General features: G+C 43.5%; 1 protein-coding gene across 1 annotated transcript in view; it reads left to right on the plus strand.

Moving 5' to 3' along the window:
- Napg (NSF attachment protein gamma) overlaps window positions 1–12,902 on the plus strand; it is a 22,168-nt gene extending 9,266 nt beyond the window's left edge. The window contains exons 8-12 of the mRNA XM_031365848.1: window positions 315–385; window positions 4,844–4,922; window positions 7,346–7,425; window positions 8,361–8,490; window positions 10,273–12,902. Of these exons, the coding sequence (XP_031221708.1) occupies window positions 315–385; window positions 4,844–4,922; window positions 7,346–7,425; window positions 8,361–8,490; window positions 10,273–10,416 (504 nt within the window). The 3' untranslated portion in view covers window positions 10,417–12,902. The remainder of the gene's footprint in view (window positions 1–314; window positions 386–4,843; window positions 4,923–7,345; window positions 7,426–8,360; window positions 8,491–10,272) is intronic.
- Window positions 12,903–23,001: the final 10,099 nt, after the last annotated feature.

Below are 23,001 nucleotides of genomic sequence, written 5' to 3' on the forward strand. Positions count from 1 at the left end.
AAGTGCGCTAGAAGGTAGAGAAGCACTGTTCTAGAGTTAGGGATGGGCTAGAAGGTGGAGAAGCACTGTTCTAGAGTTAGCGATGCGCTAGAAGGTGGAGAAGCACTGTTCTAGAGTTAGGGATGGGCTAGAAGCTGTAGAGAAGCACTGCTCTAGAGTTAGGGATGGACTAGAAGGTGGAGAAGCACTGCTCTAGAGTTAGCGATGCGCTAGAAGCTGTGGTGCTTCCATCCATGGCCATTGCTTTGTGCAGTTGTCATTGTAAGAGTTCCACATTGACTGTACTGACACTCCCTTTTCCTCCATTCCTCCAGAATGAGGAGCGCCTCCGACAGGCAGTTGAACTCCTAGGAAAGGCCTCCAGGCTGCTGGTACGAGGTCGGAGGTATGGCTGGGGAACTGGGTACCTGTGGATCCATGTGTGTTTTGAGTCTGCATTTGGAACTTGTAAAAAACCTCGGATATAGCTATTCGTCTACACTTGGACAACCAGTGGAAAAATGATCCTCTTTTAAGGAGGAGGCCCATGAAATTAAAACCTGCTTTTCTGTCATGAAAGAACAGTGAGTCATCTTGCACTGTCATTGCATGACATTAACAGCTTTCTAGAATAGGTGACAGAAGCATCCTAAATACCCATAAACAACAGCTTTTGATACTTGAGTTATATCAGTAAATGGGATTTTTACTATATATGTATATAAATGTATGTATCTGTATTTTAAGTGTTTAAACAATATATTTTGATCATTTTTCTGTCTTCCAACTACTCCCAGAACCTCTCTAACTCTTTAACCACCCATCTTTATATTTTTTCTCTTATTCTTCCTTTCATAAAAAAACAAACTAATACAAAAACAAAAAAGCCAAAAAACAGCAAGACAAAAAAAAAAAAAAAGCCGGGCGGTGGTGGCGCACGCCTTTGATCCTAGCACTTGGGAGGCAGAGGCAGGCGGATTTCTGAGTTCGAGGCCAGCCTGGTCTACAGAGTGAGTTCCAGGACAGCCGGGGCTACAGAGAAACCCTGTCTCAAAAAACCAAAAAAAAAAAAAAGGCCAAAACAAAACAAATACGCACCTGAGCCTGGGGCCTGCCCTGGAGTGGAGCTGATAGACCAGTGACATGCCCGGGGAGAAAACGGATTTTCTCTTTGCCAGTGTATCTGTTGCAGATAGCTTCTTGGCAGATAGCCACTGACCCCGTCAGTGCTGGCACCCTGTCTGGCTTGAACGTGTGTGATGTGATGTCAGCTGCCACAGTCTCTGTGGCTTGTTCTGCTGTGTCTGGAAGACAGCTTCCTTGGAGTCTTCTCCATGCAGCCATCCAGTGTGACCGGACCATTTGTTGAAGATGCTGTGTTTTCCAGGATGTAGTTTTGATTTCTGTGGATCAAGTATCCATAGGTGTGTGGACTTATGTCTGGGTCTTTGATTTGATTCCATTAATCATCATGTCTGTTTTGATGCCAATACCATGCTGTCCTTATTACAGGAAGTCAGGAGCACAGTTAGAGATTGGCAATATTGATAACTCCAGCAGTACTTCTACTACTCAGGATTGATTTTAGCTATCCTGTGTTTTTGTGTGTCCATGCGAAGTTACAGATGGTTCTTCCAGCTTCTCTGAAGAATTGTGTTAGAATTTTGTTGGGGATTTCAATTCTGTTGACTGCTTTTGGTAGGATGGCTGTTTTCATAAAATTAATCTTACTGATACATGCGCATGGGAGGCCTTTCTATCTTCTGGTGTCTTCTTCAGTTTCTTCAATATTTTGTGTGTGTGTGTGTGTAGTGAAAGGTCCTGTTTCCCTATTTCTTGCTTAGTGTATTTATCATTTGTCTATAGGAAGACTGTTGGCATTTGCATGTTAAAAAGTGTTTATCTGCTGTCAGAGTTCCCTAGCTTTCAGGTCTTGTGTGCACACCATCTTATCATCTGCAGATAAACAGACCTTGACTTCTTCCTCTCCTATTGTGTCCCCTGTTCTAGCAAGATTGCAAGTATTATATTAAATATGAATGGAGACATTGGACAGCTTTTTTTGTTCCTGACAATAGTGGAAATGCTCTGAGTTTCTCCCCATTTATGTTGATAATAGCCAAAGACTTGTAAGCTAACTTTATTATGTTGAGCTATATCCTTTGGATCCCTGCTCTCTCCAGGGGAGATGGTGGATTTTGTTGAAGGCCTTTCATCTAATGAGGTGATTTTTGTCTTTCTGCTTGTATATATGGTAGATTATATATGGTAGATTACATCTATCACTTTGTATGTTGAGCCATCCTTGTGTCTTTGGGATGAAGTCAACGATCATGGTGGATAACCTTTTTCATATATTCTTGGATTCAATTTGCAAGTATTTTATTGAGAACTTTTGCATCTGTAGTCATAAAGTATACTGGTCTATAGTTTTCTTTTGTGAGTAATGTTCCTTGTGTGGTTTGGGTATCTAGGTAACAGTGGCTTTATTAAAAAGAATTAAGAAATGTTCCTTTGGGCTGAGAGGTGGCTTAGCAGTTAGGAGCACTGACTGCTCTTCTGAAGGTCCTGAGTTCAAATGCCAGCAACCTCATGGTGGCTCACAACCATCTGTAATGAGATCTGATGCCCTCTTCTGGAGTGTTTGAAGACAGCTACAGAGTACTTACATATTAAAAAGAGAGAGAGGGAGAGAGAGAATGTTCATTTAATTTCTGTTTTGTGGAATAATTTTGCATTATTCTACATATTGCATATTGGCATTAATTCTTTGAAGGTCTGATAGAATTTTTGCTGAATCCAACTGATGCTGGAATATTTTTGGTTGGGAAATTTCTTAATTACTGCTTCCATTTCACTAGGGGTTATGGGCATCTCAGCTGTTCTGTCATCTCTTATTTAAGTTTGGTAGGTCATGTGTATCATGCATTCGTCCTTTTTTTTTTTTTAAAGAGTTCCCAGTTTGGGCCGGGCGGTGGTGGTGCACGCCTTTAATCCCAACACTTGGGAGGCAGAGGCAGGCGGATTTCTGAGTTCGAGGCCAGCCTGGTCTACAGAGTGAGTTCTAGGACAGCCAGGGCTGCAAAGAAATCCTGTCTCGAAAAACCAAAAAAGAGTTCCCAGTTTGGTGTAATAGAGATTTTTGCAGTATGTCCTCATGATTCTCTGAATTTCCTGAATAGTATTGTTGTAATGTTGTCCTTTTCATGCCTAATTTTGTTCACTTGGATCTTCTGTCTCTGTCTTGATTAATTTGGGTAATGATTTGTTGGTCTTGTTGATTTTTCTCAAAGAACCAACTCTTCATTGATTGTTTTTATTGGTATTTTGTTGTTGTTTCTGTTTAATTCATTTCAGCCCTGAATTTTATTTCTTCCTATCTTCTCTTTTTAAGTATTATTTCTTGTTTTTCTAGAGCTATCAGATGATCCTTAGGTTACTAATATGTGATCTCTAGTCTTTTGATGTAGGGTTGTATTTAGTATTGTGAACTTGCCCCTTAGAACTGTCTCCATTGTTGTCCATAGGTTTGGGTATGATGTGTTTTCATTTACATTCATCACTGTTATCTTGATTTCTGCCTTGGCCCAGTTTTTATTCAATAGAAAGTTTTATTCAATAGAAAGTTGTTCAGTTTCCATGAGATTATATGCTTTCCACTGTTTGTTGTCATTGATGCACAACTTCAATCTATGGTGGTAGATACGTAGGGTATTGTTTCAGTTTTCTTCTATCTATTGAGATTTTCTGTGTGTCCTAAAATGTGGTCCACTTGTGGTCCATTCTATGACCTGCTGTGAAGAAAGTAAATTCTTTCCGTTTAGGAGGATGTTCTATAGATGTCTGCTAGGTCCATTTGATTTATGCCGTTGTCTAGCTACAGTGTTTGTGCTTAGGTTTTATGTGGGTAACTTGTCTGTCTATGGGGGAGAGCTGGGTATTGACACCACCCTCCATCATTGTGTTAGGGTCTAGATGTAATTTTTAACTATAGTAATATTTCTTTTATGAACTTGTACACCCATATGGTCGGTGTATTAAGTGTTTAGAATTGTGATATCCTCTTGGAATTTTCCTCTGATTAGTATGTAGTGTCCTTCCCTATCTCTTCTTATTAGTTTTAGTTTGAAGTATATTTTGTCAGATAATTAACATGGCTACACCTGCTTCATTCTTTCGTCCATTTGCATGAATAACCCATCGTCTTACCCTAAAGTAACTTCTGTTCTATTCGTAGTTGTAATGTCTATTTCTTCGATGCAGCAGAAAGATGACGGACGGAAAAGGGAAGGGAGATGGAGTGGTTGGGGAAATACATGGCCATCCCTTTCTTTTTCACTCACCCTGCCATTAAATGGACCAAGAATGAATGTAATAGGGTAGAAAGGATGGATGTTGAGGTCAGAGCTACAAAGGGGCTGCTTTAGCATCCTAGGACCCACCGAACCGCAGTGGAGCCAAGAGGATGAGGACACATAGGAGAGTAAGAGTGGTTGGGCACCTGGAGGTTCGTTCATGTGGAAGGAAGGAAGCCTGGGGTGCTGCAATCTAGGGACTCTAGCCAATTCTACAGAGCCATTTGTTGAGGTATTTAGGAGCGCCTTAATGAATGGTTTTGTTTTTGTTTTTGTTTTTTACCAAATTTGGAAACCCCTTTTGCTTCACTTCCTTTACTCTGATACAATGCCTTGGAGGGGTGTTAGGCATTTGAGAGAAGCCCCATGAGCAGAGCCAATGGCAGCACTGTTGTGGAGCAGCTGGCAAAATCCTGTCCTCTCAGGTCTCATGACACGGGGCAGTGCAGCAAAGGCTTGTGCTGAGGGCTTCACTCCTGCCCTGTTGACATTTCTTTTTTTGTCTTTAGGTTTGATGAAGCTGCACTGTCTATTCAAAAAGAAAAAAATATTTATAAAGAAATTGAGAACTACCCAACTTGTTATAAGGTATTCTTTGAAAATGCCTAATTCGGCTTTACTTTAGATAATTTTACACATTAGTATAAATATTTAAGCTAAGATTCTGTGCATAGTCATCTGCTTTTATAAAATAGTAATTTATCGTTTTGTTTCTGACCATGACAGACCTAGCCTACCTTTCTTACAGTAACAGTACTCAACAAAACCAAAAATAATTCCTTCCAACTCTGGGAAGTAAATTAACATGGGTGACCTGCAGAGGGCGCTGAATGCTTGGAGAAGCCATCAGCTTAGGAGTTTGCATTCCTGGGACTTTCTATTTTCTCTTGTCCATTGTCCTAAGAGATGCCCCTAGTCATGGCAGTAGGCAGGAGAGACTGTGACAAATATCCCAAAAGAGACCTCCTTCCCAAAACTGGAGGGACAGGGGGGAGAACCTTTCTCTCCTCCCCCAATACCTTTCCGCCCTCCCCATTCCCCCACACACTTGGCTTAGGTTGAGCTCTGGTCATGGGGCTGCAGTCCTAGTCTCTGGCTGGGAGAACTGGCAAGGGGAACCAAGAAAACAGAAACAAATCCCAGGGAGGGGCATGTGGGAGAAGGGAAGCCCCTATGTGTGTGGCCCACACAAATCTTGGCCATGTGTGCCTGGGACAGACCCAAAGTAGGAGTGACTACTCTGAGAATTAAAGTAAAACTGAAACCACCAAGTCTCTGATTCTGTCTGTGAAATTCTGGGACAGACCCAAAGATCACAACAGGATTTGAACTAAGGTCAGAAGCATCGCCCACCAGAAGCAAGCCACAGTCTTTGGCCTGAACCAGGGAATGTTGAGTGCAGTTAAAACATCACACTTTTCCTGAAAATTACAGCAGCATATGCAGTGTAATAATCACAGAAATCTAGGGACTAGACCAGAATTATCCATCAGAAAAACCAGGAACCAAGGCAACTTATAGCAACTTAGTGAGCTAGGTGCTAGAATCATCATTTCAAGTTAGAAGACCTCTAAACACTTATTGTAACTGTCGGATAGCATAAAAGTGAACACTTTTGGGGGCTGGAGAGATGACTCGGTGGTTAAGAGCGCTGACTGCTCTTCAGAAGGTCCTGAGTTCAAATCCCAGCAACCACATGGTGGGTCACAACCACCTATAATGAGAACTGACACCCTCTTCTGGTGTGTCTGAAGACAGCTACCTAAGTGTACTTAGATAAAATAGTAAATAAATCTTTAAAAAAAAAAGTGAACACTGTTGAAATGAATGGCAAAGAACTATTTTTAACAGAGAAATACTTTTATAGAAGCTATAAAAGTGAGCCATTTGAAAAATGTGAGATGTAATAATTGAAACCAATTACAGAGTGAAGACAACTGTTAATAGTTATCTTGTAGCTACAACAAAATGCTCTGACAAGCAGCTTCAGGAACAATTTATTTTGGATCACATTTTGAGACTGTGTGTACTCTTAAGGCTGCATCCATCAGGACACAGAACTATGATTGATTGTGCTTCTTTTTTTTCAGTCCAGGACCCAAGTCTTTAGAATGCTGCCTCCCACAATGGGCAGGCCTTCCTATCTCAATTAGCTTTAGGATAGTCCTTCAAACATGAGCAATCTCTGGAAACAGCTGAAAAGCTTGCCTCCTTTGTGGTTCTAAATCCTCTTAAGTAGACAGTATTTTCTTTCATAACTAAGACTTAGTCACTAACAATGGGTTGGCAGAAAAACTATACATGATTACATATGATTTAAGTGCATTGCATAGGCGGGCGTGGCAGCATATGTCTGTAGTCCTAGTCCTGCAAACAGGAAGACTGAGTGTGAGGCCAGCCTGAGCTGCACAGTTAGGACCTGTCTCAAGAATCAAATATCACTGAGAAGAAATAATATACAAAGTGAAAACATCACCAACAAAATAAACCACCTTGTAAAGAGCTTGTTCCCAGTAGACTATTATCCGTGCTGTTGGCCTGCTGAGCAGTGCTGTGGCTCTATTCCAGAGTTCCCTCTGCTGCCCTTTCCTAGCGTCTAAACACTCCAAGCCGGACTTACGGAGTCACAGCTCTTCTCTGCTGTCATTCCCTTAACATGCTTTGGAGATATTTGAAAGAAATTCTGTAAACTTACACTGGCTGCATTCTCAGGCTTTGAGGTGAAAAAGGTTGTCCTCAGGCCAGTAATGCCAGTGGGAGCTGGTTCTGGTTACAGCAGACAGACTCAGGACTGCTCCACCTTCAGGCTCCCCAAATCCCTGTGTTCTCTGTGCACCAATTGTATCTGATATAGTATTCTAGGGTATTTCCTCCCAGCTGTCCTTCCTTCCGTGTGTGTTTCTCATGTATGAGCCAGTGCTCAGGTTAAATGCCAGTTGTTTTCAATACTCCAAGAAGGTGACTATGAAAATAGGTATTGGTTTACATTATAGCCTTCCCTCTCGTTTCAGAAAACAATTGCTCAGGTCTTAGTTCATCTACACAGAAATGACTATGTGGCTGCAGAGAGGTGTGTCAGGGAGAGCTACAGGTAAGGGTTGGTTGTTTTCACTGGCCAATGTTGACATTCTTGTCTCTTGAATTAGCATTACTACTTGGATAGATTTTGTTTTTAGCCATGAAACTTACAGATCTTCTGTAAGTTTCTGTAAAAGGTAAGACTACCATTGCAGGAGTTCTGTGATGTTTTGTTGTTGGGTCTTATGTTTTTTTTCTTGAGATGCTGAGGAAAGATCCCAAAAGTTAGCATCACGACATCAACGTGGGTTGCGTCAGAAAATACCACACTAGGCCCAAACAGTTCCACGTGTAAGAGGTTTAACTGAGAGGGACAAGGGGTAGTGGCACAGAGAGGAGAGAGAGAGAGCAAGATGGAGGAATGTTCGTGTGTGTGTGTGTGTGTGTGTGTGTGTGTGTGTGTGTGTGTGTGTGTGTGGGTGGGTTGTGACGTAGCAGCCACAGGTAAAGGTGGGTGGGAGGTGAGCCCAACGGATTCTGGGAATATGGTGGCTGTTGCCCTGGTAACAGGTCTGTGGACCCACCCATGTATCACCACAGGCTCTGGATGTCCTGATGCTAACACCAAACTCTTGTGTATGCTGAGCAAACACTTAGAAGAGAGCCCCAACTCTAGCTCCTACTCAGGCTACCCTCAGCAGGCACAGTACCTGTGTTACAAGATGTCCTCTGCAGGGTCTCTGAATGATTAGTTACTTTGTCACCTTTGTTAACTGACAACAACAAAAGGGGAATTGCTGTGTGTTGTGCTGCACATCAGAGTGAGGCATTTCTGTGGGGTGGTGAATGAGGACTGGCGATTAGTAACTGCGGGTGCCTTGTGTACTATAGGGTTCCTAGTGGGATCCTTGGTCCCTCCCACTGGCTGCACCTATAACAAGCGTATGTCTGCAGACAGTGGCGAAGGAGTCTTAGGAAGAGCTGAAGTGTGCTTTGTGCTTGCCTTAGCATACCAGGCTTTAATGGCAGTGAAGACTGTGCGGCGCTGGAACTGCTTCTGGAGGGCTATGACCAGCAGGACCAAGACCAAGTGTCCGAAGTCTGCAACTCGCCCCTTTTCAAATACATGGACAATGATGTAAGTGGGCCTTTGGGGTTTGCTTTCTTCCACTTGAAGAGATTTTCCCTATGGAGTTGTAAGGTTTCTGCCTCTACCTGTATTTTCACACCAAACCATGCTCATAAAGGAGGCAACTAATTCAATTGGTCTTCCCCACCTTCAGATAAGGTGATTCCTGAGCGCTTACTTGCCTCCTGGCTGTGTTGTGCATATGCAAATGAACCTCATTCCTCACCTCCACACCTGCTGCCCTCTGGGTTTGCCTTTATCTAGTTGCTGTTGGGAGCCCTACCTTTTTAAGAGGTCCATTGTGTAGCTTTAGTAATTCCATAGGCCCATGTGAGAGTTGTCACGTGGGACAGCCCAGGTGTCCCGCTATGAGAGTTGTTTGAGATGGGTTGTTAATGATCTTCAGGCTTATCTGTAAAGTAGAAGGTTAATTTTGTGAAGCATCCTCTAGTCTTCCTGTGAGAAAAGCCTCACCAAGAGTGAGCTGCACATGTAAACCTTGCTCTCTCACTCCTTTTCTTTCAGTGTGTTTGTCTGGTCACATGATTTTATAGTTCTGTCACACTGCCAAATGAATTTAAGACCTTGAATTTTGTTATTGAGGTAGAAGAGAATATATATTGTTTATTCTCGGTAAATTCTTAGACATACTTTCCTTTCTTTTTGAGACAAGGTCTTCCTGCTGTACAGGACTACATGGCCTTGAACTTATTATAGTCTTCCTGCCTCAGCCCCAGGCGTCCTAAGAGTACAAGTGTGCAGCATTCTTACAGGCTCTTTCTATGCCTTTGAAAATGAGTGCACGCATCCTAATATGTATGGTACTTTCTTCAGGGCTCTCTGTCCACCTTGCTTGGGAACAGGGTGTGAATTTGGAGCTCACTGATTTGGCCTCCAGGCCTTGGGGACTCTCCTGTTGCTGTCCCTGAATACTGGGAGTACAGGCTTTTGTCACGATCTTTGCGTTTTAAGTGGTGCTGGGATTGGGTTCAGTTCTTTTTGGTTATATAGCGGGCACTTGAGCAACTTAGTCATTTCCACAGCTCCATGCCCAGTTTGCTAAATGTGCATTCCTCATGCTTGGAAAGCAAGACTTTTACTGAGTTCTCCTCCGAGCTCCAAAGTTTGTTTATATTTTTTACTTTGTCCCTAGTTTACACTCTCATTGATTCAGTCCATGGTTTTCTTCATAAGGCCTAGAAGCATTACTAATTGATATGTCCATGGTATCTCCAGTTCCCAAGTGAGGTCCGTAAACATCCACAGCTGTCAACAGTTCACATCGTGACCTGATGCCAGGGCAGCTCTCTCAGAGGATGGATGGTTAGGGTTTGGTTGTTTAAAACTTTTATGAATGGCTTTGCGTGCTTGATGTACATGGAGGTCAGACAGCTTTGTGGAGTTGCTTTTCCTTCCATCCTTACAAGGCTTCTGGGGATTGAATTAGGGTTAGCAAGTTAGTGTGGCAAGCACGTTTACACTGAGCCATCTTGCTGGCCTTATGTGCATGCACGTGTCTCTTTCTCTGAAAGCTTTACTTTTATTTCTGTGTGTCTGACTGTTTGCCTGAATGCATGTGCACACATGGAAGTCAGAGGAGAGTGACGTCTCCTGGGGTGCAGTTGCAGGAGGTTGTGAGTCACTCTGTGGGCTTGGGTACACCTTCTAACCACTGAGCCATCTTTCCAGGCCTCCCCCAACCCCCACCATATTTATAGCTAACTGATGCTAAGACACTGTATATCAGGATTCTACCTTTCCAGCCTTCATAACATGTTTTGTTGTTGACAGTACGCTAAACTGGGCCTAAGTTTGGTGGTCCCAGGAGGAGGAATCAAGAAGAAATCCCCAGCAACACCCCAGGCCAAGTCTGATGGTGCTGCCAGCACAGCCGCTGAAGAGGAGGAAGACGAGTACTCAGGAGGCCTGTGCTAGTACCCTGCCTACAGAGATAAGACAGGATCCCGACCCGCCCTTCCCATGGAATTAGGACTCATTTTGTGGGCATCTCCACTTCACTCAAGTCCTGATGCTGGATGCCAATATATAAGAAGTTTAGTTTACCATTTCCCCAAACTAGCCATTGTGTCTACTACCTGTGCAGCATTCTCTCCTTTCCGTTGTAAGCAAAAAACACTGTCATGTTTTAATAATTGATTTTAAAATGTATAGGCCAAATTCTAGATAAATTATATCATAAGCAAAACAGGAAATAGATATACTCAGTCTTTTCTCTTGACTTCTTGTAATTTATTGTTAGATAATTTTCTTTGCATTTTATTTAATGTCACTTCTAAATGTGCTAGGGTTTTGGTAAAAATAATTTCAAACTGGTCTGTTTTTTTCCACCATCTTTCCATGTTCCCCATTGATGCCCACGCATGTCCCCGCTAAGAGTGTCAACAGTGCAGCCAGCAGGTCCTAGCAGACGCTCCTGACTAGATGTCTGACTGGAGATGGTGCATGGTTACACCTTAAACTGCTGATGTGGCCATTGATGAGCACAGAGCAGGAACATGGCCGTCACCCTCACAGGCTGTTTACATGCATGTGGAGTTTCAGGCCCAGACTGAATGTGCTACTCAGTGACCTAGAAATGGCACTGTCAGCTCTTCCTGTCCTGTTTGCCCACTGCATTGTACCTGGAGCCTTGCTGGCATCGTGGACCATGCAGAGGCAGAACAGAAACACAGGAGGGAAACCCCAAGACTCTTTTTCTAGGGATATAAAACATAAGAGTAAACAACATACTTCAGTGGAGTGGGGCCTTGTCTCCGGTTGAGAAGGAAATTTATTCGTCATCATATTAGATAACGTTCAAATTATTGAGTCTTTTCAGAAGCAAGCTTTGGACAAAAGCTTTATAATATTTAGCTGAATAGCCATTATGTGTGAATATAAAATATGGAAGGTAACATATTAAAGTGCTGTTGTAAATGTCTTCGGCCCTCCCTGAAGTATTGCTATTTCTTTTTTCTTAACAACAACAAAAAGTATGACTGTTCAAACCTACTTGACTCTTGACCAAAATGGGACTAGGTAAAACCATTTATATTTATCTAGAATGACAGGTAATATCCCTGCCAATCTAGTATGCATGCATTTCTTACTTTGGAGTTAATAATCGAACATGAGTTGTGCTAGATACTACAAAATAAAAGTTAGCCAAGAGGGAAAAAGTGGTTTTGAAAGACATACATTTAGGACTGGGTTAGCAATCTTTCATACCTCATAGTCCTCGCATGGTTACTTCCTAAAAGTTAGTTCTGAAGCATTCCCCTTTTTGCCCTGTATGGCTAAGAGCCCTCCATGGTTCATGAACTGACGAGGTTGCCAGCAGCAGGAGCGTGTGCTAGGAAGTGGTGCTGACCCGAATAGGACTGTCACCACGCTCCACCGTGAATAAAGTATGCTTAGGCTTGCTAGATTCCCAAAACCTAGGAAAAGCATTGTTACAGTACTGGTCCCAGTGTTGTGGGAGTGCTCCTACAAACTAGCATCTGCCAGGGGCGCTTGACTGGGTGGATGTCACTGAGCCCTGTGCAGACTGCTGGCCTGATCCAAAACACTAACACAAGCTGATGCTTCCCCTAAGTTACCTGCATAGTTCTTTGGGTCACCAATTCATTCTCTTTAATTGCATTGAGAGTATGAATAAAGCTGTCTTCTGATTTTTTATTTAAAGAGGAAATTGGTATTTCTAAGATTAATGAATGTGGTATTTGCCTTTAGATCCAACTAGAAACACTGGTGCTCATTGGAGTGGATTAGCAGACTTTTAAAATATATTTGGCAGTACTCAAAAGTTACTTTAGACTGTTTTATGGCCCATGTTATTAAAAAAAAAAAAAACCTTGTCGGGAGATCAATTTTATTTGTATATACTATAAACAGAAAACGCACTTATCAGTGCACCATGGGGGGGCGGTTAATCTTCAGAGGCATTTAGGCCATGCCCACCTCCTGCCACCCCCATTAGGAGCCAGTGTACAGAATTCAGAGCTCTTTTTTTTCTGTGAGGTTATTCTGCGTGGTGTCTCAGAAGGAGCATTTGTCCCTCCTGTACACATTTTATTTTTCTACTTGCATTAAGTCTTCGTTCTCATGAGCTTAGGAACGGAAAACGTGGTCTTTAGAGCAAGCAGAACCCTAGCGCCCTCCCTATGGCCATGACCTTCTGCATGAGTATGCTCAGCACCATCTAGTGTTTAGTGCTGTTCTGTAGTGAGTGAAGTCAGCCAACAGAGCACAGTTAATATATTGAATTTGTAAATATGCAGAGTATAGTATTTGTGTATGGAATCTGTGCATTATCATATTTTTTCAGCTTTTTGGTGAATAAAATAATATGTCATTGATGGAAATTAGATGCTGCTTCTGAAGGAAGATAATTATGAAAATAAAACTCAAGATTCTGTGAATGTTGTCAGTTTTATTTGCTTGTTCATCTTCAATGATTACAATCTCTTCATTCTTTACGTTACTGTAGTTATCTTTTGTAAGAACAACAGAATTTTCTCTGTCTTCATTTATGGTTTTTGCTCTGTAGATGCCAGGTACTCTTGGAGAGTTATTGTATGTTAGTTCACCTTTTAAAATAACCAGTGATATATGTCCTAGCATACTGCTATAAGGGCGGCTGCTTGAGGTGGAAGAATAATGAACATATCATCCAAAATGAGCTGCTCACAGGGTCAGGTGAGGTAAATGCAGAAGGTATTGTTTTGCCATTAGATGTATTAGAATGTAAGTCACTAGTCAGGTTTCACCTACAATTAATTAGATATTTGCTAAACAGTATTGCCCCTGACTCCTGGAGATGTTGATAATATCTTTTGATATTTAAATTTAGGTTAAGTTGTAGTAAAAAAAAAAAATAATAATAATCCAGAGAGATTCTTGGACTGTGACTTTGTGTTTCTCGGGCTTCAGTAAAGTGTCCAAGCTGCTTTTTGGTCACTAAAGCATCTATAGTCCCATTAAGTGGCTGCAAGATAATGGGTGGCCATTATGTGTTCTTATGTGGCTGGTACCAGTAAAGGGGCCAGCTGATTTCGATTTAATGATTTAACGACATTATAATGTCTCTAAAGAAAAAATGAGGGAATTTTTGTTTTTTTAAATCAGGATGCAGTCCTTCCCTGACTCTGTGTGTGTGTGTGTGTGTGTGTGTGTGTGTGTGTGTGTGTGTGTGTGAAACTGCCAATACACCTTTTTTATTGAAAGAACTTACATGGATTCTTATAGCTTAGGATGTTAGAATTCCTTGTAGAGTTACATGTACAGATTTAATTTAATTTCCATAAAGCTTAAGATTTTTTTGTTATCTTTTTTGTTTATTTATTTACATTTCAAATGTTGTCCCCCTTCCTGATTTCCCCAGCAAGTCCCCTAGCCTACACCCCTTCCCCCCTGCTTCTGTGAGGGTGCTCCCCCACTCACTCCCACCTCAGACCTAGCATCCCCCCATGCTGGGACCTCAAGCCTCTACAGGACCAAGGGCCTCCCCTCCCATTGATGCCAGATAAAGCAATCTTCTGCTACATATGCAGCTGGAGCCATGGATCCCTCCATGTATACTTTGGTTGGTGGTTTAGTCCCTGGGAGCTCTCGATGGTTTGTTTAGTTAATATTGTTCTTCCTATGGAATTGCAATCTTCTTCAGCTCCTTCAGTCCTTCCCCTAGCTCTTCCATTGGGATCCCCAGGCTCAGGCCCAGTCTGATGTTTGGTCATGAGTATCTGCATCTGTATTGGTCAGGTGCAGGCAGAGCCTCTCACAGCCATACCAGGTTCCTGTCAGCAAGCACTTCTTGGCATCATCAATAGTGTCAGGGTTTGGTGTCTGAAGATGGGATGGATCTCACAGTGGGTTGGTCTCTGGCAGACTGTCTTTCAGTCTGCTCCACTTTTTTGTCCCTGCATTTCCTTTAGACAAGAACAATTCTGGGTTAAAAGTTTTGAGATTGGTTGGTGGCCCCATCCCTCAACTGAGGATGGGGGATGGAGGGGTGTGCCTATTTACTGGAGGAGGTCTCTACAGGTTCTATCTCACCTTTATTGGATATTTTGGCTAATGCCATCTCCTTGGGTTCTGGGAGCCTCTTGCTTCCCTGGCATCTGGGATTTTCTAGTGACTACCCCAGCTTCCCATCCCCTATTGCTACATATTTCTACTCAATTTCCTGACCCTCTGAACTTCTCCTGTCTCCTTCCACACCTGATCCTGCCCCCCTGTTTTTCCCTCCCCCTCCTCTCTCCCTTCCATTTCCCTCCCTCCCTCTACCTTCTGTGATTATTTTGTTTCCCCTTCTAAGTAGGATTGAAGCATCCAGACTTTGGTCTTCCTTCTTAAGCTTCATATGGTCTGTGGGTTGTATCATGGATATTCTGTGCTTTGGGGCTAATATCCACTTATCAGTGAGTACATACCATGTGTGTTATTTTGTGTCTGGGTTACATCACTCAGGGCCTAAGTTGTAGTCCTTAAAACTCAAGTTTCAAAATCAGTAAGCACTTAACTAACCTGTGAAGTTATTAGCACATCCAACTTACATGTAGTGAACTGAGTGAGATTTTCAAAACCCAAATTTAAATTGTCAAGCATAGATTGTCAAAATTATAAAGCCCATTCCTAAAACCAGAATGCAACATTAGCACTAAATTTGATCTGCTTCATCAACATGGAATGCATATCTTTATACATTACATTTAACCAGCCGCAGAGAATATGCGTACCATCTTGAGAGTTAGCATACTGCCAGGCAGATCACAGAGTTAGAGATGAGGGTGTGGTACCCCACGTGCGAGCTGCTGCGGGCTAACGTCGTGTACATCGTCGTGGGAACACAGGACCTTTGATTGCTTGTACTCTTGGACCACATCAACACAGAGTACCAATCCCCTACTTTTCGGCTTGGACTCTGTTCATATAAAATAAATAAAACAACAGTGAGTTTAGAAAGGAAGCTGATACAATTCTCTTCAGGAATAAGGTTTATTAGAATGCAGAGGCCACATGGCTATGATTAGGCCTTGAAGCGGGAGGGAGAACTTTAGACAGAAATAATGCAAGCAAATATGATGGGGCCTTAACGGGAAGGGGAGGCGTCCACTTAAAACCTGGAAGGGAAGCCGGGCGGTGGTGGCCCACGACTTTAATCCCAGCACTTGGGAGCCAGAGGTAGGCAGGCGGATTTCTGAGTTCAAGGCCAGCCTGGTCTACAGAGTGAGTTCCAGGACAGCCAGGGCTATACAGAGAAACTCTGTCTCGAAAACCAAAAAAACAAACAAACAAACAAACAAAAACCAAAAAACCTGGAAGGGAGCAGCTTCGGTAATTAAGAGAAAATAAAAGATAGGGAAAGGGAGATCCACCTGAGAGGAATGACAGGGGAAGGGGTGGCAAAGCCAGAGGAGCCTCTTCAGAGAGCAGCCCTGAGAGCCAGATCCTCCAGGAAGCTCAGCATCAATTCCCAGAACAAAGGGAAGGCTTGACTTTTGTATAACCTTTAGAGATGGTGGGAAGTTTCACGTCTCATGTGGTTTAGTTCTTAACATGCGTGGGAACATGAGGAAGTAAGGGATGCTATTAACCTACAACATAGACAGTTGCTGACAGAGCTACGTAGAAGACATGGCTTGATCTCCAGACTGTGGGTTTTGGCCTTTTATGCGTGAACCCTGTCTTTTAGGCTCAGACTCCAGTTCTAACAGACGTTAGTTTCACAGTGCGTTGCCGCATGGCATATTAATATCTTTTCCCTTAGATTTTTTTTTTTTTATGGTTTCTATAAACCATGCTTTGTAGAACAAGGTCCTGTACAGAGCAGAAGGTAATCTCTCAATACATAATTTAACATATTTTTATTGCCCATTTGGTTTCTGTATCTTTTCATCATTTGTAGATTCTAAGACATAATTTAGTAGTCACTGGTAAACTGAATCCAGTAGACAGTATATTGATCCACTTAATAGAGCAGCTGCCCCCACAGACAATGTGAGAGTCACATTTTATGAAGGCAGGCTTCATTTAAAAAACAAAAAAAAGTTCATCAGGAGGGGAAACTCCCAACTCTGGTTCAACATGACCAAGATTCTTGCTCATCCATGCCATGTGTCTGCCACAGGTTACCTGGGAGTCCTCTCTCAGAGCAGCGCAAGTGAGCGCTGTGGGTCATTGAGCCCAAGAAATGTGAGCCTGAGTACATCTTTTACCATGAGTAAGCTGCCTAAAAAGTGACACACCTGTGACTATTTGAATGAGATTATCCCCCCTCCCCCATAGGCTCATACATTTGAATACTTGGCCTTCCAGTTGTGGCTGTTTGGGGAGGATTAGGAGGGACCACATTGCTGGAAAGAGCATATCTCCTGAGGCAGTCCAGTCTTGAGTTCTTTCTGCTTCCTGTTTGTGGATCAGAATAGGAACTCTCAGCTGTTCTTCCTGCCATGCTTGGCTCCACCATCGTGGACTCTAACCCTCTAAAACCTGTAAGCTCAAATGCTTGTTTTATAGGTTGCTGTGGTCATGGTATCTTAGCACAGCAGTAGTAAAGAAACTAGGGTGCACCTGAAACGCATCACGTCTCTGATCATGAAGGGCCAGTGTTCAGCTCTCTAGAGCGAAGCATAGGAAGAAGAGCCAGTACAGTAAGACCACACAATCTAGGAGAGTCTTGAAGCATTTGTGATCTCACCTAAACCTCGTGAGCTTTTACTGCATCATGAGTCACTTCACTCATCATGTTTACTCCTTCCTGACAGTCATTTTAGGTGATGTGACAAATCCAGGGTTAATTGATACTCTGAGTGTAACAATGTGGTGTTAGAACACCGGCCTGACAGTGGTCACACTGTTAAGTTTCAGACCCGTGAAGAGATCAGGCCACTCCTCTCTGAAGCTCCCCCTGGGTCAGAGAGTTAAGAAATTGTCCCATGATTTCTGCAACTCCTAATTTATGATCCTAACCATACCTGGTTCTTCCGTACCCTTGGCATGTGTGCTATCTTTCACTAAGTCACGTGCTATAAGACCTATCACTCCCTGAAAGGTTATAATAATAAAGTATACTTCTTGGGCATTTCTCTGAATGCCATAATAGAAACTCAGCCCCCTTTCTCCCTTCCTTCCTCCCTTCCTTCCTTCCTTCCTTCCTTCCTTCCTTTTCTTCCTCTTCCTCCTCCTCCTCCTCCTCCTCCTCCTCCTCCTCCTTCTTCTTCTTCTTCTTCTTCTTTCCTCTCTCTCTCTTTTTCTCTCTCTCTCTCCACTTTTTTCTGATTCTCTCTCCCCCATACCTCCTAGTCTCACTTTTAATGAAGCTTCTCTCCAGATTTTAAGGGAAACCTTTTTGTTTGTTTGTTTGTTTGTTTGTTTCTATTTTTCATTAAATGGGAGCCTATCCAACTTGTATGGGCTTCAGATCCTACAGAGGCAAGACCTATGCTGGCCTCAGGGCCTGTGGTTTTCCAGCCTGCAGGGGTTCAAAAAAACCTGCTGGGTGTGAACATGGGCGCCCAGGAGGCCTAGAGGCCTGGACAAGAAGAATCTTCAGGCTGCCCTGTGAGCCTTGGCCCTGGCCATGGTCTAGAGCACAGCTGTGGAAACATAAGGCCACCTGAAGCTTAGAGCCCTACAGTTGCATTGGTGCCAGAGCGTGGACCTGGCCTTGTATGTACTTGGTTTCTGGGCATGAAGTAGGAATGAAAAGCAGTCATGACCTAACATCCTAAGTGAAACTACAAAGTCCAGATGTGAAAGTAGAAAAATCCACACTGTAGAAATGCGGTCAGGCAGTGGCTCCTCATGAACACAGGAAGTACAGCTCTATGGAGGATTGGAGCCCCCAGGAAAGGTCAGAGACAACTGTGTCCTGTACACACTCATAGCCCCAGGACAAGAATTTACCTCTGACATCTTTTTGGACCATTTGTCCCTATTGATTCACTAGGAAAGAAAATCCAGTAACATGAGTCTCCCTGCTCTAGTGGATTGTTGGTGGATACAATCCACAAGGACAGTGGGAGCAGAGACTGGTGGTGGTGGTGGTGGTGGTGATGGTGGCGGCGGCAGTGCTGATGGTGGGGGTTGGGCCAGCAATCACTAGGCAAATCAACTTTACTTAGGGTGATTCAAGGTTTATAAGGTTTTGGGAGAGTGAGGGTAGTGATACCCAGAACGGGCAAAGGTCATTGGCTGGGGGCTTAGGATACGTGAAATGCCTCATTAGCATGAGAAAGCATTTCAGGTGCTGGCTGAACAGGTTTTGTCAGAAAGAAGTTTGGTCCTGTCATCTAATTGAGGCTACATGACATTCCTCAGGTAGAAGCATATGTGGGGGCTTAAACTTCCCCAGACAAGGTCAGAGAAGGAGAAGCCCACTAGTGAAGGGAGTCTCCCATATTACACTGAACCCAGAGATAACCATCTGGTCATGGTGGAGCTCTACTTTAATTCACAGAGTTTTCCCATGCAGCATGTGGCTGCAAACCTGAGCAATGGCCAACAGGAGTCTGCGTGTTCTCTGCCTGAGCCCCCAGCACATACAGGCATGTAGGTCAGTAGGTCAGTGTAACCACCCATCTTGGTTTACTGGAGAAGAAGGTATAAGGAGTTGGATGGGGGTGTATCCCCTCAGTTCCACTGTGGAGCCGGTGGCCACTGTGGACTCTGCAGTAATGTCATGAAAGGGAGACTGAGGATAGAGAACATTTTAAGTGCACAGTTTCCCTGGGCCTCATGTCTCCACAATCCCCATCCTTGCTTGAACCAGGTGACCTATGGAGAGTCCCCCTGAGAAATGCCCACAGGGCCACAGGAGCTCTACAGAGAAGGCTGGATCTGCCCCATACCCAGTCTTAAGATACAGGAGAAGTTATCAAGTGGCTCCAACCCAGTCAGCACCTGCTTTGCTAGTGTCTAAAATAGTGGTTCTCAGCCTCTGGGTCGGAACACCTTTGTGGGTTGAATGGCCTTTTCACAGGGGTCGCCTAACCATTAGAAAACAATGGATTGATTCATAACAGTAGCAAAATCAGTTATGAAGTAGCAATGAAAATAATTTTACCGATGGAGGTCACCACATCATGAGGAACTTGTTAAGGGGTTGCAACATTAGGAAGGTTGAGAACCAATGGTCTAGGATGAATGGATTGACTGAGCTGGTAAGCACTTGTCTGTCCTCTGACCTGTCTCCAGCAGGCCTAGGACAACGCAGACAGCACTCAGACTTCTTCACTGGATGGTGGGTGCTATGACTGGATACACTCAGAACTTTCATTGCTAACTGCATGCTCAGGGGCCTAGGACATGTATACTTGTCAGGTCATAAGTTTGATGGCTTGGTTGATCCCAATCATCTTTAACGTTTGCACACAGGCTGCTACATAGGGAGGGAGAAAAGCAAAAGGTAAGCGACGCTATTATCTTGAAATCTCAAAAATAAAAGAACTAATTTTTAAAAAGCTAAACCAAAAAATGCTAGACAAAGAAAAAAGGAAGCAAATGAGCAAGCAAGCACTTTTGGAGCTGGAAAGATGGCTTAGTGGGTCAGTGGGTCAGTGGGTCAGTGGATCAGTGCACTTGTGCAAGCTTGAGGATGTAAGGTCATATTCTAGCACCTGGCATGTGTGGAGAATTTTTGAGGTCACCTTCTAGGAATTTGGCAGGAATTTGACTTTGGGCTAGGATTAGGAAGTAGGAGCAAAATCTTGATCACCTTGGTAGGTCCCTGAATACCACAGGACTTTGTTTATTGCCTTGTTTATTCCTTGACTATCTTTGTTTATGCTTTGTTTGTTCCTTAACTACTTTTTAATGCCTTAGGACTGACTTTATTCTTTGTGTATACTTAGAATGGCATAAAAGCAGACTGGGAAAAAATAAACCTGCTTCAGCTTTGGCACTGGTTGGAGTCATGTTATAATGTTAACTAATTGTCTTTTTCTTTTCAATCCTATGTCCCTCCCTTGAGACCCTGTTGACTGACTGAGCTGGCTTGGTCAGGCATGGCCACCTGCATATGTCTGTAACCCCAGTGTTATTGGAAGCACAGACAGAAGGCTCACTTCGAATGCTGGCCACTAGCCTAGATCCTAGAGGTGCAGTGCTCTCTCAACAGAATAGGAAGAGGGGGATAGACTAAAATATGGATGCCTAGCATTCTCTGGACTCTACATGCATATACATGTTATACACCCCCCCACACACACACCAAAACATAAACATTTCCACCCTCAGTGCAAAACTACAGATCCATGAAATTCTTAGTCAGTGTTCTAGTGCTGTGAAGAGGCACCATGACCATGGCAATTCTTACAAAGGAAGATGTTTAACTGAGGTTGGCTTACAAGTTCAGAGGTTCAGTTCATTATCATCGTGGTAGGAAGCATGGTGGCATGCAGACAGACATGGTGCTGGAGAAGCAGCTGAGAATTCTATTATATAAATCAGCAGGCAGAAGGAAGAGTGAGTCACACTGGGCCTGCCTGGTCTAAGTTTCAGAAACTTCAAAGTCCAACCCCTGTGACATACTTCCTGCAACCAGGCCACACCTACTCCTAAAAGACCTCCTGTCCAATAATGCCACTCCCTATGGTTTATGGGTGCCATTTTCCTTCAAACCACCAGAAATGGTGACCATCCCACCCAGCCCTACCCTACTCCCCACTGTAGCTACTGTTTACTAACGTCCAGAGATAATAAGAGAAGATGAGCAAGTCTAACCCTATAGAACATCTATATCACCAGGTTTTGGCATAACTACTCTCCCAGTTTCTCCCAGACATCACTCTCCTCTGCTCTTCTAGATGGCAAAGCTACCAGCTGGGGCTGGCAGAGGTGGCTGAGACAGACGTTGATGACAGCTCTCTTGAAGTCAGGTATGAGGTTCTCCCCATCTCTGCTTCTGCCAGCAATACCCTTGAGGACCTTCTGTTCCTTCAGCCACTTCCCGGAATAAGCAGCATGGAGTCTGCGCCTGAGGAACTCATGATCTGGTGGAGGCTGAGTTGGAACTCTTGGAAACAGCTCCTCCTCAGTGCTCTCTTGCTTTAAGATACCAATGATACCACATGTCCAAGCCGGCATGGTTTCCTATATGGTTCTTGCTCAGGAGCAAAACCTTAGGTCTTTCTTAGTCATCTTACACCCTACCATTTCCTTTGGAAGCTAACATAATGGCTCTGGTTTCTCCATTGGAGTGGCTGGCTTCCACTGTCTGTCATTGCCTTGACTTCTGGCCTCATGTATTTCTCCCTCACAGTGAATATGGGTGACCTGTGGACCCCATAGGAGACCTTGGAAAGAATGTGCCTCCCTGTGACCAGGAACACTGCTCCTCCAGCCATAGTTTCCATGTTCCTGGAACAAGGTAACCACTGAGGGACCCTAAGGGCTTTTCCAGTCCCACATCCTCCTTACAGCTTCCCCCTCCCTCCTGGGGTTAAGGCTAGGCCAAGTTCTGTTCTCTAACCACAGGATCATTCTTGAGTAAAAATTTCTCAGAATGTACTGACTGATAGTCACCTGACCCTCTGGAAAGTCCCAAGTGCATGCCATGCTTGCTAGCCAATAGATTTAAAGGTCAATATGCTTAGCCAATAAGTTTGAAGTGTAACCTTGCTGATGTAACCTGTGCCCCTAAAAAGTATAAAAACTGCTTGTAATAGCCATTCAGGGTCACCTTCTAGTAACTTGCCTTGAGGGACTAACTGAATTTCCACCCCAACTTGCCGGAAAATAAACCTCTTGCTTTTGCATTGATCTATGTCTCATCTTGGTGTCTCACTCGGGGGTGTCTCAAAGTAAGTACCGCTGCTGACCGAGGGTTGGGGTCTTACACTTAAGTATCTTGATGGAGAGATGTTCTCAGGGAGAACAGCTTCTGGCTCCACTGCAGCCATTGTTTGCTGCATGCTGTGTGAGTGAGTCTTTTATCTGAAATGGGACCTTCAGCCCTGTAGCTCCAGTGGAGTCATCAGAAACTCTGAGCCAGGACCACCTACCAAGCTGACCCTGGATTCTTGAACCAGAGGCACTGTGAGAAATAAATGACCTTTTAAGACCCTTTGATTTGGAGTGATTGGCTCTATAGAATTCTGAAACTAGCTTTGTGGATCTTTGTGAAACTAGCTTTGTGAAACTTTGTGGATCATATCTACTCCAAATGATGTCTAACTTTGCTCCCCAAAGTAGTATCACTTTGGGACTCAGATTCCCACAGAACACACAATAAGAACAATTTGTTCTGCTCCTGCTCTACCTGCTACATACTTTGAGGCATGGGATCAAGAGTTTAGAAGCAATTGGCCACTGTCCCATTGCTAGACTATAGGCACTCCCTTTCATAGATTCTGATAAAAGTATCCCATTTTGTCCAAATAACAACAGGTCTAATGAGGGAGTCCTTCTTCTATCCTAGAGAATTGCATTGGTTCAGATATACTTGGTCCAGGGAGTGGCACTTTTAAGAAGTGTGGCCTTGTTGGAGTAGGTGTGTTGAAAGGCTGGTGAATCGTAGAA

The sequence above is a fragment of the Mastomys coucha genome, unplaced genomic scaffold (assembly GCF_008632895.1).
Source record: "Mastomys coucha isolate ucsf_1 unplaced genomic scaffold, UCSF_Mcou_1 pScaffold13, whole genome shotgun sequence".
Taxonomy (NCBI): domain Eukaryota; kingdom Metazoa; phylum Chordata; class Mammalia; order Rodentia; family Muridae; genus Mastomys; species Mastomys coucha.